General features: G+C 41.3%; 1 protein-coding gene across 1 annotated transcript; it reads right to left on the bottom strand.

Annotated features, from left to right (window-relative positions):
- Positions 1–1,575: 1,575 nt before the first annotated feature.
- Positions 1,576–14,054, bottom strand: MGT4 (magnesium transporter 4). The gene is made up of 6 exons (XM_090008544.1): positions 13,541–14,054; positions 13,148–13,360; positions 5,894–6,022; positions 4,585–4,739; positions 4,226–4,457; positions 1,576–2,214 (listed from the first exon to the last, which is right to left on the bottom strand). Exons 1-6 carry the CDS (start codon positions 13,994–13,996, stop codon positions 1,927–1,929), a joined length of 1,473 nt encoding a protein of 490 aa, XP_089864670.1. The 5' UTR covers positions 13,997–14,054; the 3' UTR covers positions 1,576–1,926.
- Between the last annotated feature and the right edge of the window lie 267 nt (positions 14,055–14,321).

Genomic DNA, 14,321 nt, shown 5'->3' with positions numbered 1-14,321 from the left:
TTTGCAATTTTGGACATGGAGAGAATAGTGAAAACTGTGTGGCATTTCAGAAAATTCATCATTTTTGTTGTACAGAACAATCATTTTCTGGTAAAAAAAATTGGCCCGGTGATGGACACACCTGATTGAATTTGACATGTTATAAAAGGATATTTGCAGATCTACTCCATTAGCCGAAAGTTGTTTACTATGTGCACGCTTCAATGAACAATCCTTATAGCATTATTGTTCATAATAAAACAATCCAAATCTTTTTTTCTTCTTTTGGCTAAGCCAAGGAGAAAACCTTCGCATCACTAACAGCACATTGGAGGCCTGCCGTTGGGTAAAACCTGAGGTCTTTCCTGTTCTCCTTGTGGCACACCCAGCTACGAGGGGATACTTTTTCCATAGCTTTTTGAACTCGTGACATCCCGTCAACTTGGTAAGATCAGATGAGCGAAGACCTTGCCGTCATCCAAATCAATAATTAACTAACAGCTTATCAGTGATTTTCAATGTCAAACATCACACTTTTATTTTATTAGCTCTATTATTGTTCCAGGGTGATAGGGATTTGTTAAACTGAGGTCCCTGTCATCATTAGGTGGAAGATAAAATGCGGACTTCGAACACTTTGTGCCTTACATACGTGGGATTCACATTCACCTTGAATTCCACAATTAACATTGTAGCTTGCATTTTATGCCACTTAGAAGCTCCCACTTGATTTCTCCTTCCGTCTTTCATTTTCAGTATGGCCATTCTCGTGCAGCACACTGAATAACATCCCAATATAGATGTATCATGTACATGAATAGCAAACCATGTTTAGGGCTGATTATTGGGAACCCCTGTTTTGGTAGGCCGATCCCTTCAATTCAAGGGGGGGGGGGGGGGTGCTGATTATTGGAAACCCCGTTTTAATCCCCTAATCAATGTGTTTTACCATCAACCTGATGCAAATCAACCAATTTGGACTAATTTGCATCAATCTTAACAACACTGAGCTTGACGGTGAATTACAAGACTCATTCATGGGCTGCCCAATGAAGCAACACATTATGAATGGGCATTGCCTTAATGGATTGGAGTGGTTTCTACAAAGCATTACATTTTAGGTATGACTCTTGGTAGATGAATATAACGAATGAAAAAGCAGCCAGAAGAGCACAGTACTACAAGCTGGTTTGAAGCAAGCCATATGCAGGTTTTATGCAGGATTCATACATTTTATGCAAATAGGGTTCCAGGCTATGCTGGCAGTGTGAGAACCCCTGCCTTGCCACTCCCCAACAGAGGTGCTCAGTCAATGCATTATGGTGCAGGCGGCATACATTATCTAGTAGATTGCCCGGGGCCTCTGAGACATGTACTTCCTCCAGTAGGCGAGTCAAGCTGTGACCTATCCAGGCTCTTCTTTTCTTAGTTGCTAACTTCACAATTAACCTTAAAATCAACAACCAGCGTGAGCGGCCTAAAACAGCACTCGTCTCAGGTTTCAGTTCTTTGAAAGTTACCTAACTACATAATTTGGTTAAAAGAGTACACGAATTCTGAATATAGGAGAGAAAAGAGGAATGCATTGGAGATCAATTTAAGTGGAGTACTTTAAAGGCCCATATGTACTTCAATGGTTGAATGGTTTCAATCAGCCAACCTTTATTTTCTACACATCCAACTGTTGCAACAGTTGGACAAGTATTACACTGCTGAAGAACCAACTTGTCCTGTTTACATCAAAGTACTTGAACCAAAAACTTTTACATGTGAAATAAAAGAAAATTTTAGAAATACCTCACTCAAAGGTAAATTCTATTAAGGATTCCTGCAGAAGGACAGATACTCTTGACTAGCAGCGGCATCCATACCTCAATCCAATGGGCACAGTACTTACAACATGCAATGCCAATGAGAGAAACAAAGATATTGTGAGTAGAACCACCTTCACTCCAATAGGCGCTTGTGCTTGCACCATGCAATGGCAACAATGTAGATAATGATACTGCCCGTGGCACCACCTCCAACGGTCCACAAGAACTCAGGCATCCCAGCCTTGCTCTTATCAAATAAATCGATGGTTATATTCATGCCAAAAATACCTGCAACAACGACAAATGCACTCACAACAAGAGTTGCAGTGGTCAACATGACTCCCATCTGTAAAAGCTGGTTCTGTTTGTCATCCAGCATTATATTGATGTAATCCTCAGTGTCATCCACATACTCCCGCAGCTATGGTAAACATGCAACAAACAGTGAACGAGGGGAAAAAATATCAGCACGATGTCAGAAACTAAAAGCAAGCAACAAGTTTTCTCAAGTGTTACTATATTCAATATAGTTTTTTTTGCTAGATAAGTCTGTCACTCAGAATGCCTTTTTTTTCTTCCTTTCTATTTCGCAGTAAGCATCTCTGAACATTCCATTAGAACTATCTACTACTACCCTACCTACAGTTCTACCCAAGGTTGTAAGTAGCGTATCGTAACCCATATCGGTCGGGCTCAAAGTAAGATGATATCGTAACAAATCATAAATTTCACTAAAAAAATTTTAAAAATTTAAAAAATGAAAAAAAAAACATAGAATACGACACAATATATTTATGTAATAAGACTAAATAAACATAGATATGTCATTAAACATTTAACAACATGCATTGCTCAATACATTTAACAACACAAAACATTTAACATTTAACAGAACAATACATTTAACTAAACAGTGTGTTTAGAAACATATGTATATATAAAGGTCAAACTTCAGCTCAATGACTTCATTTATTGCATCGCTCAGTGCCTGAGATGATGATGGGTCATCTTCATCTTCTGAATCAGAGAACACCTCTGACAATTTCTCTCTGACAAATGTTGCACACACTCATACCTTTTTTATATCTTCTATAAGACTAGTAAGAACATCAACATGAATATCAGAAAGAATGCAATATCTACATAATTTCATAATGGAGTTGCTATGCCCCACAACATAACATTCAAATCCATATAATCCTTCATGTATTATAAAACCATAAAAGTTAAACTTCACTATTCCTTTCAAATAATCAATTGGTGCACAATAATTCAATACATAATCCTTTGAGAGGCATCCTCCAAAACCTCCACCCAAAATCGACTGCCTAGAGCACGGATTATTAAATCTAATAAAACGATGCTCAATAACACACTTAAGGACAAATTTTGAGTTTTTAGGGTACAAAAAATGAGATTAAGGGTAAAAAACTAAAAGTAGAGTAATATCTTCTAAAATATAAAAAAAAGGTGCATACCCTCCTTCAATTTCAATCATACACAAATGAAGCAAAGAACGAGGATTTTTTACCTTATCTCATTTTTTGGGCCTTTTAAAGTACGCTTGAAGTGTATTGTATGATATAGTACGATATCACGATATGACTATGTATAGTATCGTTAGAGTAAATAGTAATGATATGTATCGTACAACGGTACGATACTTACAACATTGGTTCTACCTTGATAAGTGATTGATATTGTGAAAATTCATGAGCAAGTAGAATTGAGGTACAATTTTGTAGAAGTTTGAATAAGGCAAACCCAAATTTTCTACTAGAACAATAGCACGAGGAAAGCTACAAGGTGGATAACATTTGGGGATTATTGATTCTCACCAAATTTTAAAAGCCAATCATGACTGAAACCATGTTTCCATGAGCTTTTGTTTTCCAATTTGTCCGCAACATTGATAAATTGTTACAAAATGAAAAAGAAGAAAAATGTTTTAGTTAATTACAAAAAGCATCAATTCCAAAGAAAACAAAAAGCAACACAGAGCATCTTTGACTAGGGAACTTCAAAATGTTCTGGAATGGCTATAGAAGTTTGCTCAAAATTATGGTTCCACCATGCCAACCCATGTCACAGGCAGTTTAGTAACCAAAGATGGAGAAAAAAAGGAAATGCTAAGGGAAATTCATAGAGTATCCTTCACTAGAGACGTAAAATTTTGTAAAAGGTTTGCTTATAGCTTTCAGTGGTAATGTGGTTTCAACATGTCAATCCATGCCAGAGGCATCAATGAGCCAAAGAGAGAGAAGAGGGAACTGTAAAGGAAAGCTACATCACATTTTCAGAGTAATTGTCCTAAAAGCATGTAATATTGGTACTCTTCGATACTCTGACTACCCTTGTGTACGGAGACAAAATGAAAACAAAAAAAGTAGATAAAAATCACATAAGCTTAATGAAACATTTAAACTGCATACCGTAGACAATTTGTTAAGAGTACCGTCAATCTGTACAAAATATGCTTCAAGGAGCATTTCAAGTTCCTCCACATCAAGATGTTTGCCGCTACTGTCTGTGCTTATAGTGTGAGTCCCGTGGCTGTCTATTCTAAGTATGTTAGGCTCATTAAGTAGATTGTCCTGGTTATCCATATCAGCTTGGTAACTACTGGTAAGTTCGTTTGCTTCCGAAGATGTTCCACCAGGCATCCTGACATACAGATGCAGTGGTTTCAGTGGGAGGGTCATCTGTAGCAGTACAGGTTGTTCCCTTCAAATCACTTCTAAAAGGAGCATAGTTTTCAGAGATACATAAGTATTATCATAACCATGAATACCTGCCATCCTCCATGTCCTCCATCATATCTCCTCTCTCATTTAATGAAGCAAAAGAAGCAGATCCATCAAGCCGTTGCTCCATCAGTTTGTCCGTTAAGTACATCTCTGCCATATCTTCGTCATCATCTAGTAGATGTTCAAGCTCATCCCTGACCTGGAAATGATGTATTCACTATTCAGCAAACAATGGAACAGACATGAGGATAACTAACAAAAGAATGAGAAAAACCAATACTTGCAAAATAAACAATGAAAGAAAACCACAAATAAATTTCAAATGAAGATCCTTACACTTTCAAAGTTTTCCAGGAAAAAACATGTTCATCTTCACAAATTTTCCCTCTAGACAATAAGCACCACGTGGCTAACTCGATATGAGACAAAAACTTTCCAGAGATATACACAATACATAAAGAAAGGGAAAAAAAGAGACAAGCATTGGATCTAGTAGTATAAGGAAATGCTGTCAAAATTGTTCATCAAGTGAATCCGTTTTCCAAAAAAAATGATAAAATTTACTTTTATTTTTTATAAATATATTTTTTAAGAAATTCTAAATGAATGGAATCCATGCAGAATTAGACTGATTCTGGTGATTATAAAAAATTGGCCGATTTTTAAAGAGAGCTAAATTGACCCGCTTTTCACTTCATTAAGGGGCCAATTCAGCATGATTTTGATAAACATCGGTATAGAGGTCAAAGAACTCTCTTTATGAATACAGTGCTGAAACTCAAAACTGGTAGGTACAGAAACTTCCTAACATGGGAAAGGAACTAGGATAACCAATAGGGTGAAAAAGCTTACATAGAGGCAGCTTGATCTCAGCTCATTTACAAGCTTCTTCAAGCTTGGTTTGTCTACAAGCCTGTCTGAGATCACAAATGGAATGAGCCAAGCTCAGGACGAGTACTCAAGCTTAGTAGGCATAACAGGAAAAGCACACATATACACACATGAAGGTCATTTAGAAGTGTTGGGCATCCAAGATTCGAGCCCCATAAACTGGAGGTGCAATATCCAGGCTAAAGCATGGGTTAAGGGGGAGTAAAGAAACATGCTTGTTTATGCTCAATCGAGCCTGCATTTGGTGTAAGCCAACCCTGAGCTACCAGGTAAATGACTTGGTTTCTTTCCTTCACACCTCTAGTAACTAGAACCAAGAAAGAGAATAGGTCGACTCCCTAAGATTGATTATGCTTTATGCACTTACACATGTTGAAGATGTCAAAATGAAATTTTGAGACTATTAATGCAGAGATGGCAAAGAACATGTATTACTAAAAGATACATAAAGAACATACAGACCTTTTGGACTCTACCAGTTATTGCAACTAAGCGGCTCTTAATCTGCCGGACACGTTCCAAATTGAGGGTGCTAATCTTGGATGTCAACTTATCAAGTGCTGGATGTGCTTCTTGCTCCAGTGTTCTTGCCTGATATATAAATGGATTTTTACGAGGCAAACATACAAAAGAAAATATAGCCAGACACAATGAGCTACAGAATAATGCTAAACAAGCAAGACATGAATAGTACACTAAGTGTTATTGTAAATAAAGGTATAGGAAAGACTTGGCAATTGGCATAAATGATTGTTTTGACATGGTTTAAGAATGAGCGTGATCCATGATATTTTGCTCAATCAGCTTCTCCTTTTCAGAACAGATAACAATCCTTCTTAACAAAAATCTCCAACAGCCTATTACTCAATTTAACTGCTTAGATTGATGCATCATCCAATGATGATGAAATATAACGAGCATGGTTAGAGTGAGAGCTAAACCGACAGTTTAAGCATCAAAAATCAATGATTTCCTACCAATTGGTGGCTATCCTCAATCAACCTGAGACTCATAAACAGCTAGAGTGCATACGTTAACAATGATTGCTAATGACGACACTATTTTGTAACCAAGCATATCAGCAGCATAAATCAGGTTACTTGTTGAATGTTCACAAGCATGCGAGACATCTTTGGCCTCTTAATGATTGTATCCCAGTCTGCACCTCTATTGCGGTGGCATGTCTCCTAGAGAAGCGCACAATCAAAAATACCCTACCAATATGGCCGCATCCAACAAGGAAACAGATGTGTTCGGCGATGAAAAAGTTCTGGGCCTTGAACAGCCAATCATGAACATTAGATACATTCACCTTAGGAAAATCATACCTTTGCAAGCGGGCTTGACCGGGCATCATCGCATGTGTTCGGTCCGGTATGTTGCGGTATTGGGGTTGTGGGTTTTCACCAAACGGATGAAAGGCAAGGATCTCATACTGCCCACATAAGGGGTTGGCTGGTCGAAGGGGTACATCAACAAATACAAGCCGTGAGGGAACCTCTGGCCTGCCATGGGATCCCCCGAGATGGTGTGAAGGGGCGGCATCGAACAGGGGAGTCACAGAGGACTTAGTCGTGACCGGCTGTTGTGGCCTTTCCTCGAACGCTTGGAGTGCGAAGGATGGCACAGATCCCAAGGGATCGTGCAGGGGCCTCTTTTCTTGTTGCACACACCAAGACTCAAGGTTCTTGGTGTGGAGCTCATGCTAATCGAACCACTGCTCCATGGATGTTCACATATCATCTATCATCAATCTCACTCATCATCTAGACCAAAGCACCAAAATCGTTGGAGGGGTTACCTTGGTCGTGAAGGTGGGAGTCGAGCACCTCGTGTTGGTGCTCCATTGACTCTAACTAGTGCGGCCCACACTCTCTACGTCGAGATCCGATTGGTACTTGCACAATCAGTGATGCGGGGTTTAGTTTGGCGCTGCTAACGTGACATCCACCACAAGGAGAATCAACGAATCTACCCAAATAGTGCATGAAGTTGGTAGATCAAACATGGGAGAGGCCCAATCTCATGAGAGATGGCCTATATGAGACACCCACGGTGAGAGAGGGTTGCGGCTATGCTAGGAACGGGTTGTCAACTTGCTCAATGCCTGCAGCAAGGCTCTGAAAGGCTTATTGATTCCCTGGGTATGCCCAGGCCGCAACAACACCCAAGGAGCACCTGTGTGGAGGGCGCTGCAACCTAGGATAGAGGGAGAGACAGTTGCACAACTTCAGTGCTTCGAAAATACCTTGGCAACATGAAGAGAAACTCAACCAAAGGCTCTCCAACATATCCACCACTTAGGCACTCGTATGCTCCTACTCAAAACAAACTCGACGACCAATGCCACGCTGACACCAAACCTGCTCTGATACCAGTTATCACTGGCTAAATTCTAAGGCCCAATTTTTTCGCACTTGCAAGCTAAGGAACGCCCGTGCGGCACTAGGTCTCGCAGCCTGGTCAGCCTCACAACACATTTTCCCACACGTAATATTCTTATACAGTGGAACTTCAACTTAGCGAAATTTCCTTTCAAGAAATATGTTATCGTCGCGCATCCAATAGCTACTTATGTGCATAGTCATCTCATACCGACCAACACCTCCAATCAAAGGGCTAAACGCGCCTTGCCGCTCACATAGGCAAGTGCGCGCTGTCACATGGGTTGAAATGTGCCTTCGCAACATTGCCGACTTAACCAACATCCAATGCGGGTCATGAGGAGCATCGAGTGTCCCTTATGCATCGCCGATGCGTGCCAAGCCTCCGAACATCCTTCTGAGTCACCATTCCTTAGTTTCGACCATCTGAATCCAACAATACACGAATGCCTTAGCCTCGTGTGTCATGGAGCGTATAGCGATCCCCAGAGCACGACCCCAGCATAACCTCGCCACCAAAGGGACAAGGTCTTTCGACCCCAGTCCGAAGGCCAGTTGATGATAGCAAGTCATAGTGAACAACACCACTCAGACTCGCTCGTCGGCACTGTGCACGCACTCGCACGGTCTTGTGCCACCATGCTTGGTTGGGACCGCACCGCACACCAAGGGCCGCCTCTCTGTGCACCTAAGGCCAATGCCCACGTCCCATGGGGGATTTGCACTACACACGGACACCCCCATGCACTCCCCGTACTGCCTGTGTGATATAGGAGTTGCCTGTGCCAAGCTGGTGCCAAGACAGGACAACCAGCTCAAGCAAGAGGTCCCCTATATAGGTGTTTTGGGAGTTGATCCCCCGCTAGTAGAAGGAACCCAAAAAACATTTGAAGAACCATAAATTTTTCAACTTTCAAATTCTTTGAATCCAACTTCACCAACGTGTTCCCCATAGTCCATTTACACGAAGTATTTTCGATCTTGGCCCCAAACAACTCCAAATGCACGCTGAACTTTCACTTCAAGATTTCATGCAAGCAGCCATGCATGCGCCGCGCACCCTGTTGCACGTGCCACGCCGATGTTGCTCACCGTAGCACCACATGTTGATGCACGTGCTGCAGCACGTTGTCGCGTGCCATAGCGTACAACCATGCACGCGCACTACGCGCCACGCTCTGCATGCCATGCGCTGCACGCAACGCGTGCGATGCTTTGTGCACCGTGCGCCCGACGCTATCGCGCATGCGTGCACCAACGCACAACACGTGTGGGTGCCGTGTGTGCCTTGCACGGGCAGCAGTGGCCCACACATGCGCGGCTATGCACATCCAACCCCTGCACGCCTGCTGCAACACGCAACAAGCCGTGCATGGTCTGTGCACATGTGGGCAGGCTCAATTTGGGCCTGCTTGCTACGAGGATGACCTAGTTGTCCCATGCACGCCGCGGCCAGCCAATCCATTGCTCTTAGGGGGCATTTCCACTGCACTTCGCACACGCCCAAGCATCCGTTGTCGCCACTGCACTGCACCACGCCCGTGCACATGCCACACACTTTGCACAACCCAGCACAAAGCACATTCAATGGCATGCACCCCTCTCTTCCGCACTATGCACCGTGCTAAGTCCCGTACCATGGCACACTACAAGGCTCTTTGAGACTTCGTGTGCAATACTCTCCCCCACTCAACTCATCGTTGTGCTCGACGATGTCTTTGCCTAACATTTTCAAATCTAAGAAGTTCCAATTCGACAACACAATCCATTCGGACGTTGTGCTTCTTCAACCCATTCGTTTCCTTTACGTTCTCATTCATGCGTGCGGGTGTGAAGTGCCATGGGCCATATCATGACCTCCCCAAGTCTGGACAAAGATATGTGAATCTTCCTTAAAGAATGAATCTCAGATCCTCAAAAAGTGAGGATCGAAGATACAACATTTGATTGCCTGGGATTTGGGAGCGGGCCCCTCACCACATCAGCTCCTTCCCATGCCACATCAGATCCTCAAATCTGAGATCCAAGGTAATCAAATGCACCCATAAGGCATCATACAATGCATTCAATATAGTTAAATTGTTAAGTGATATAATGCAGCAATTTGACTAGATACAACTTGTACCTTAAACATGACATGCATATGATGCAAAGGTTCTATCTCAAGATACACTTCAGAAAAGGTTTATCTTGTAAACACCCTCAGAACCAGAACTGTCATTAGTTTCTTTTTTTTTCAGCCACATGGGCCAGATTTCTTTATTATTTTAGTATCATTTAAAATTTCTAAAATATTAATTCTTCTCCCACTTTTAAAGATAACTCGTCAATACAAAATTTGAGGAGTTTTAGTGATCAAAAGAATACAACCAATCTCTCTGGACGTATGAGATGCTCTATCGATTGCGCCACATGTTGTTTTCTCTTACTAGTTGCTTTGAAGAATGTGATTGTCATTGATGGATTCTTTTAGTTATATTTATGTATTATCTATGGATATGATATTCAATAATTTATTAGCCTGATACACATCTCAATTGTCTGATTACAATAAATCATTCTATTAAAAGTTTGAATTTTCATTACTTTTTCTTGCCCTCAAACTTCTAAAACAGTATCCACATTTCCATGAAGTGTCCTAATGTTCTAAAACAGGCCATTTGTGACTTCTACAACAAGTGAAGCTATGTCACATGGATAACGGATGCAGGAGCAAGACACAATGTGGATTCACTTGGTATGATTCGATAATTTCCAAAATTAGGACACGGGGACACGGTTGTCTACACATAGATGTATGTATGTGTGTGTGTATAAAACAACAATTCTAAATTGCTATAATCAGGAATATCAAATAATGAAATAAATTGAATTTGAAATGTAATGTAATTGATGACAAATTTTAAAATAAAAAGAAATCAAGTGAATATGAAACAAGCAAATAAGTTCATAAAAGAAAATAGATAAAGTTGATGACACAATGTTCACTGTATGAAACCGGTTTGACTGTGCCCATGAAGTGTCGTGTTGTGTCCATGAAGTGTCCTAGTGTTGTGTCATGTAGATATGAGGTACACATGCTAAGTGAAGTGTCTGTGTGACATAGAAGTGAAGCAATACACACTTATACACCTAGCAAGGAGGAAACAAGAAATTTGGACAAATGAGCTGAGGGTAAACTTAAAAATATGAATCAGTTTCTTAGCTAATAGAGTGTTTAAAATGCACTATAAAAAGGGGTATGTTGGGAAGTAGTACGTTAAGAACAATGCAATATCCCAAATTATCCTGCTTCTCTTCATAAAGGGTTCCAAGCACACCTAATGTGTTGCAAGAAGTTAGCAGGAAACTAAAAGCTACAAGAATCCCTTGGAAATTGCTAACCTTTAGGGTGCTGCTATGCAAGCCATGGATAATAGAAGTTAGAAAGTACTTTATTCTGGACTGTCAATTGTGAATCCGACAATGAAAGAATCACTCCATCTATGACTTTCTTTGTTGATGTGTAGACTGGGAGATAAGTTTCTACCACCAAAAGCAAGGTTTATGTTGGGGTACAAGTGAGCAGCCACTGGTCAAGCAACGAACCGTGTTGGAATTCTTCACCATATTGTCCTTAAAGATAAGGAGACCAGAGGGTCTAGGGAAAGAACTTGAGAGGCATTCAATCCAATAGTCTAACCATAGAGGACATGACTAAAATTGGAAATGGAGCAAGCATGGTATGTTAAAGGTGAAAACCTTCTTCATTAAAATCGGAAAGATGGATGGCATATCTAAGTTGAGATGTGGGAGCTAATATTAAGTAGAATGTTGCAATCAAGGAGGAAAACCAGCATTCCACTTGGCATTGGTCACTTCTTCACATCTTGGATACTTTTAAACATAGTCATCTGTATGACTGTATCATTCAAGGTAATTTCTTGTCAAGGGATTTTCTCTGAGAGTTTTTTAATAAGTGGGGTTTCTTAGGAAAATCTCGGAAGTCTTAAAAATAAAAAATTATGAAAATAATAAGAAAGATAAGAAAATAATAGGTTTTGTATCAGTTTTCTTAAAGAATGTATGTTAATAAGTTTGAAGAGTTTTTAAAATACAAAAAATGGGATTAAAATATATAAAAATAATATTTTTTTTCAAAAATATCACAAAAATATTGCGATAATATTGTGTGATATTTTGATTCTTGGTGATATTTTGAAAATATTACAATATTTTTGGATATTATTGGCTTACCTTAAATTTTTTATAATATCACAATATTTTCAAAACATCGGCGATATCAGTGACTATGGTTTGAAAAGGACCTAAACACTATTTATCCTTTTTGTGCCCACATACAACAAGGAAACATGCACATGGTCAATTATCAAATGGTCAAGCTTTGACATTTCCTTTAATTAGCCCTTACGGGGTAGAAGAAATTTTGGCTCATATGTGTTTGAGACATGATTACCCAATCTCCTCTATTCCCTCCTACTAGTTTTTATTATCTTCTACTTCAATGTCACATCTCAAATCCCCTTCTACGTGTGCGCATGCACCACACACACATTATCCTTTCACAAGCATGCTCATTAGAATTGAAATGCTATGAATATCCTTCATAGAGGAATTGTTGCTAAATGAGGATTGCAACATCAGGCAAGTATTCCAAATGAACCATAGCAAATCTATGACCCGTTGAATTAGGAGGGCCAAAAGGACTAACACCCTAACACTAAATGAAGCTGCAAATGCTTGTTGAATAACTTCATTAGAATGATTCTTGAGCTAATAGGATATATATATATATATATTGAGAGAGAGAGAGAGGACAAAAAATAGAAATCCTCAATAATATATCAATCTCATCATTTGCAACAACAAGCCTAGATGGAAAAAATAAGCTATTAAAGAAAGCAAGAACAGGAATCGAACATTTTTATATAATGTGAGATACCCATTTCTAGAGCAACCATGCAATCAAATCACCATGATAAGAAGGGGACGCAACAGTCAGAGAATAAGTGCAATTTAGTTCAATCAAATGTGTTCTTCACGCACACTATACTTCACACCAAGACCTTCGAAACATATAAAAACACACACTTCCAAGAAATCAAGGTGAAATCATTCGAGAAGAAAGAGAAATTGAACAGGTAAGTCTCACAATTATCCAATAACAATGGCAGTTTCCGATAACGAATCAGTGTTCATGACAAGCAACAGGAGAACCATCAATTCTCACCCCACGACAAAAACAGGAAGAGAAAATTCAACTCCTCACCTTCTTCTTAAATCAAACAAACACAAACAGCGAAAAGGGAAATTTTCCGAAGAAACAAATCACCTCGGTCTCCAAGCAACTACAAGCAGCCTCAAGGCAGGCCTCCAGCGCGATAAACTCGAAAGGAAGAAACCTAGAGCCGACCACATTCTCCTGCATCCTGCCATCGCCCGTGCCATCCTCCCCACCAAACCTGGCATTCAAATTCTCGCACCCGCTGCCTGAATCGTACCCATTCTGCCAATCCGGGGCGTCTCCACTGCCGCTCTCACCTTCCTTTTGCACAACAATCCCCCCCCCCCCCGCACCCCACCACCACCACCATGAGGAAACAGAAAATCAGCATGAGAGTGGGGATTATAATTTTACAGACTTTGCAATAAAGAACTTTAACCACTAATAATTTACTTCAATCGAGGGCGGATAAGGGGGAAAAGGGCAGAAATTAGGAAGCACCTGTTGTTGTTGTAATTGCAATTGCATTTGCTGCTGCTGTTTGAGAGCCTGGTGAGAGCGGAGGATGCGACGCTGGAGCTCGTTGACGAAGGGGGAGACGGAGGGGTCCTTGGAATTGAGGAGGAGGACCTCCTGGGCGGTGATGATGGCCTTGATGTGTTCCAGGTTTATGACGATGGCCTTCTCACGGCCCAGCACCGTCGACGGGTACGAGAGGAGGGGGTCGAGGATCCGGAGGTCGCGCGCCGGCAGGCCCGTCTTCTTCATGATGGTGTGCTTCCCGGCTTCCACCAACTGCGCCTGCCCCGTCGAGTCCACCAGCATCCACGTCCGGACCGCCCCCGCACCCTTCTTCCGCGAACGAGACCACCCGTCCATCGCCGTCGGCGTCGTGCCCACCGCCTCCTCCTCCGTCGGAGAAACCCCGAGCTTCGTCGCCGGCACCCGCGACCTCATCCTCGGCCTTTGCGTCTCGTTGCCGCGAAAGTAGGTAGTGGTGCAAGAACGGACCGAATTATTCGCTCTGTGAGGGTAGTGGCTTTCGGTGTTGTTGGATCAAGCTTGGGTGTTCACTCAGCATCTCGCCGTTGGATTGTTTCTTGTGGACGGTTGAGATTAGGGCTGTCCCAAGCTTTTTGGCATCTTCCCCAAAATAATCATGGAAGGCATGGAACGGGTGGCCTACTTTTTGGTAGTGGATCGGGTTCTTACCCCATGAAAAAATGGTCCGACCCGAGCCAGGTAATTTAGGATCATCGATTCATCATCGTAGCTGGTCTTT

This window comes from Nuphar pumila, chromosome 6 (genome assembly GCF_984573655.1).
Source record: "Nuphar pumila chromosome 6, dmNupPumi1.hap1.1, whole genome shotgun sequence".
Taxonomy (NCBI): Eukaryota; Viridiplantae; Streptophyta; class Magnoliopsida; order Nymphaeales; family Nymphaeaceae; genus Nuphar; species Nuphar pumila.
Note: the sequence above shows the minus strand (reverse complement) of the source record. Positions and strands in the feature narration are given on the sequence as shown.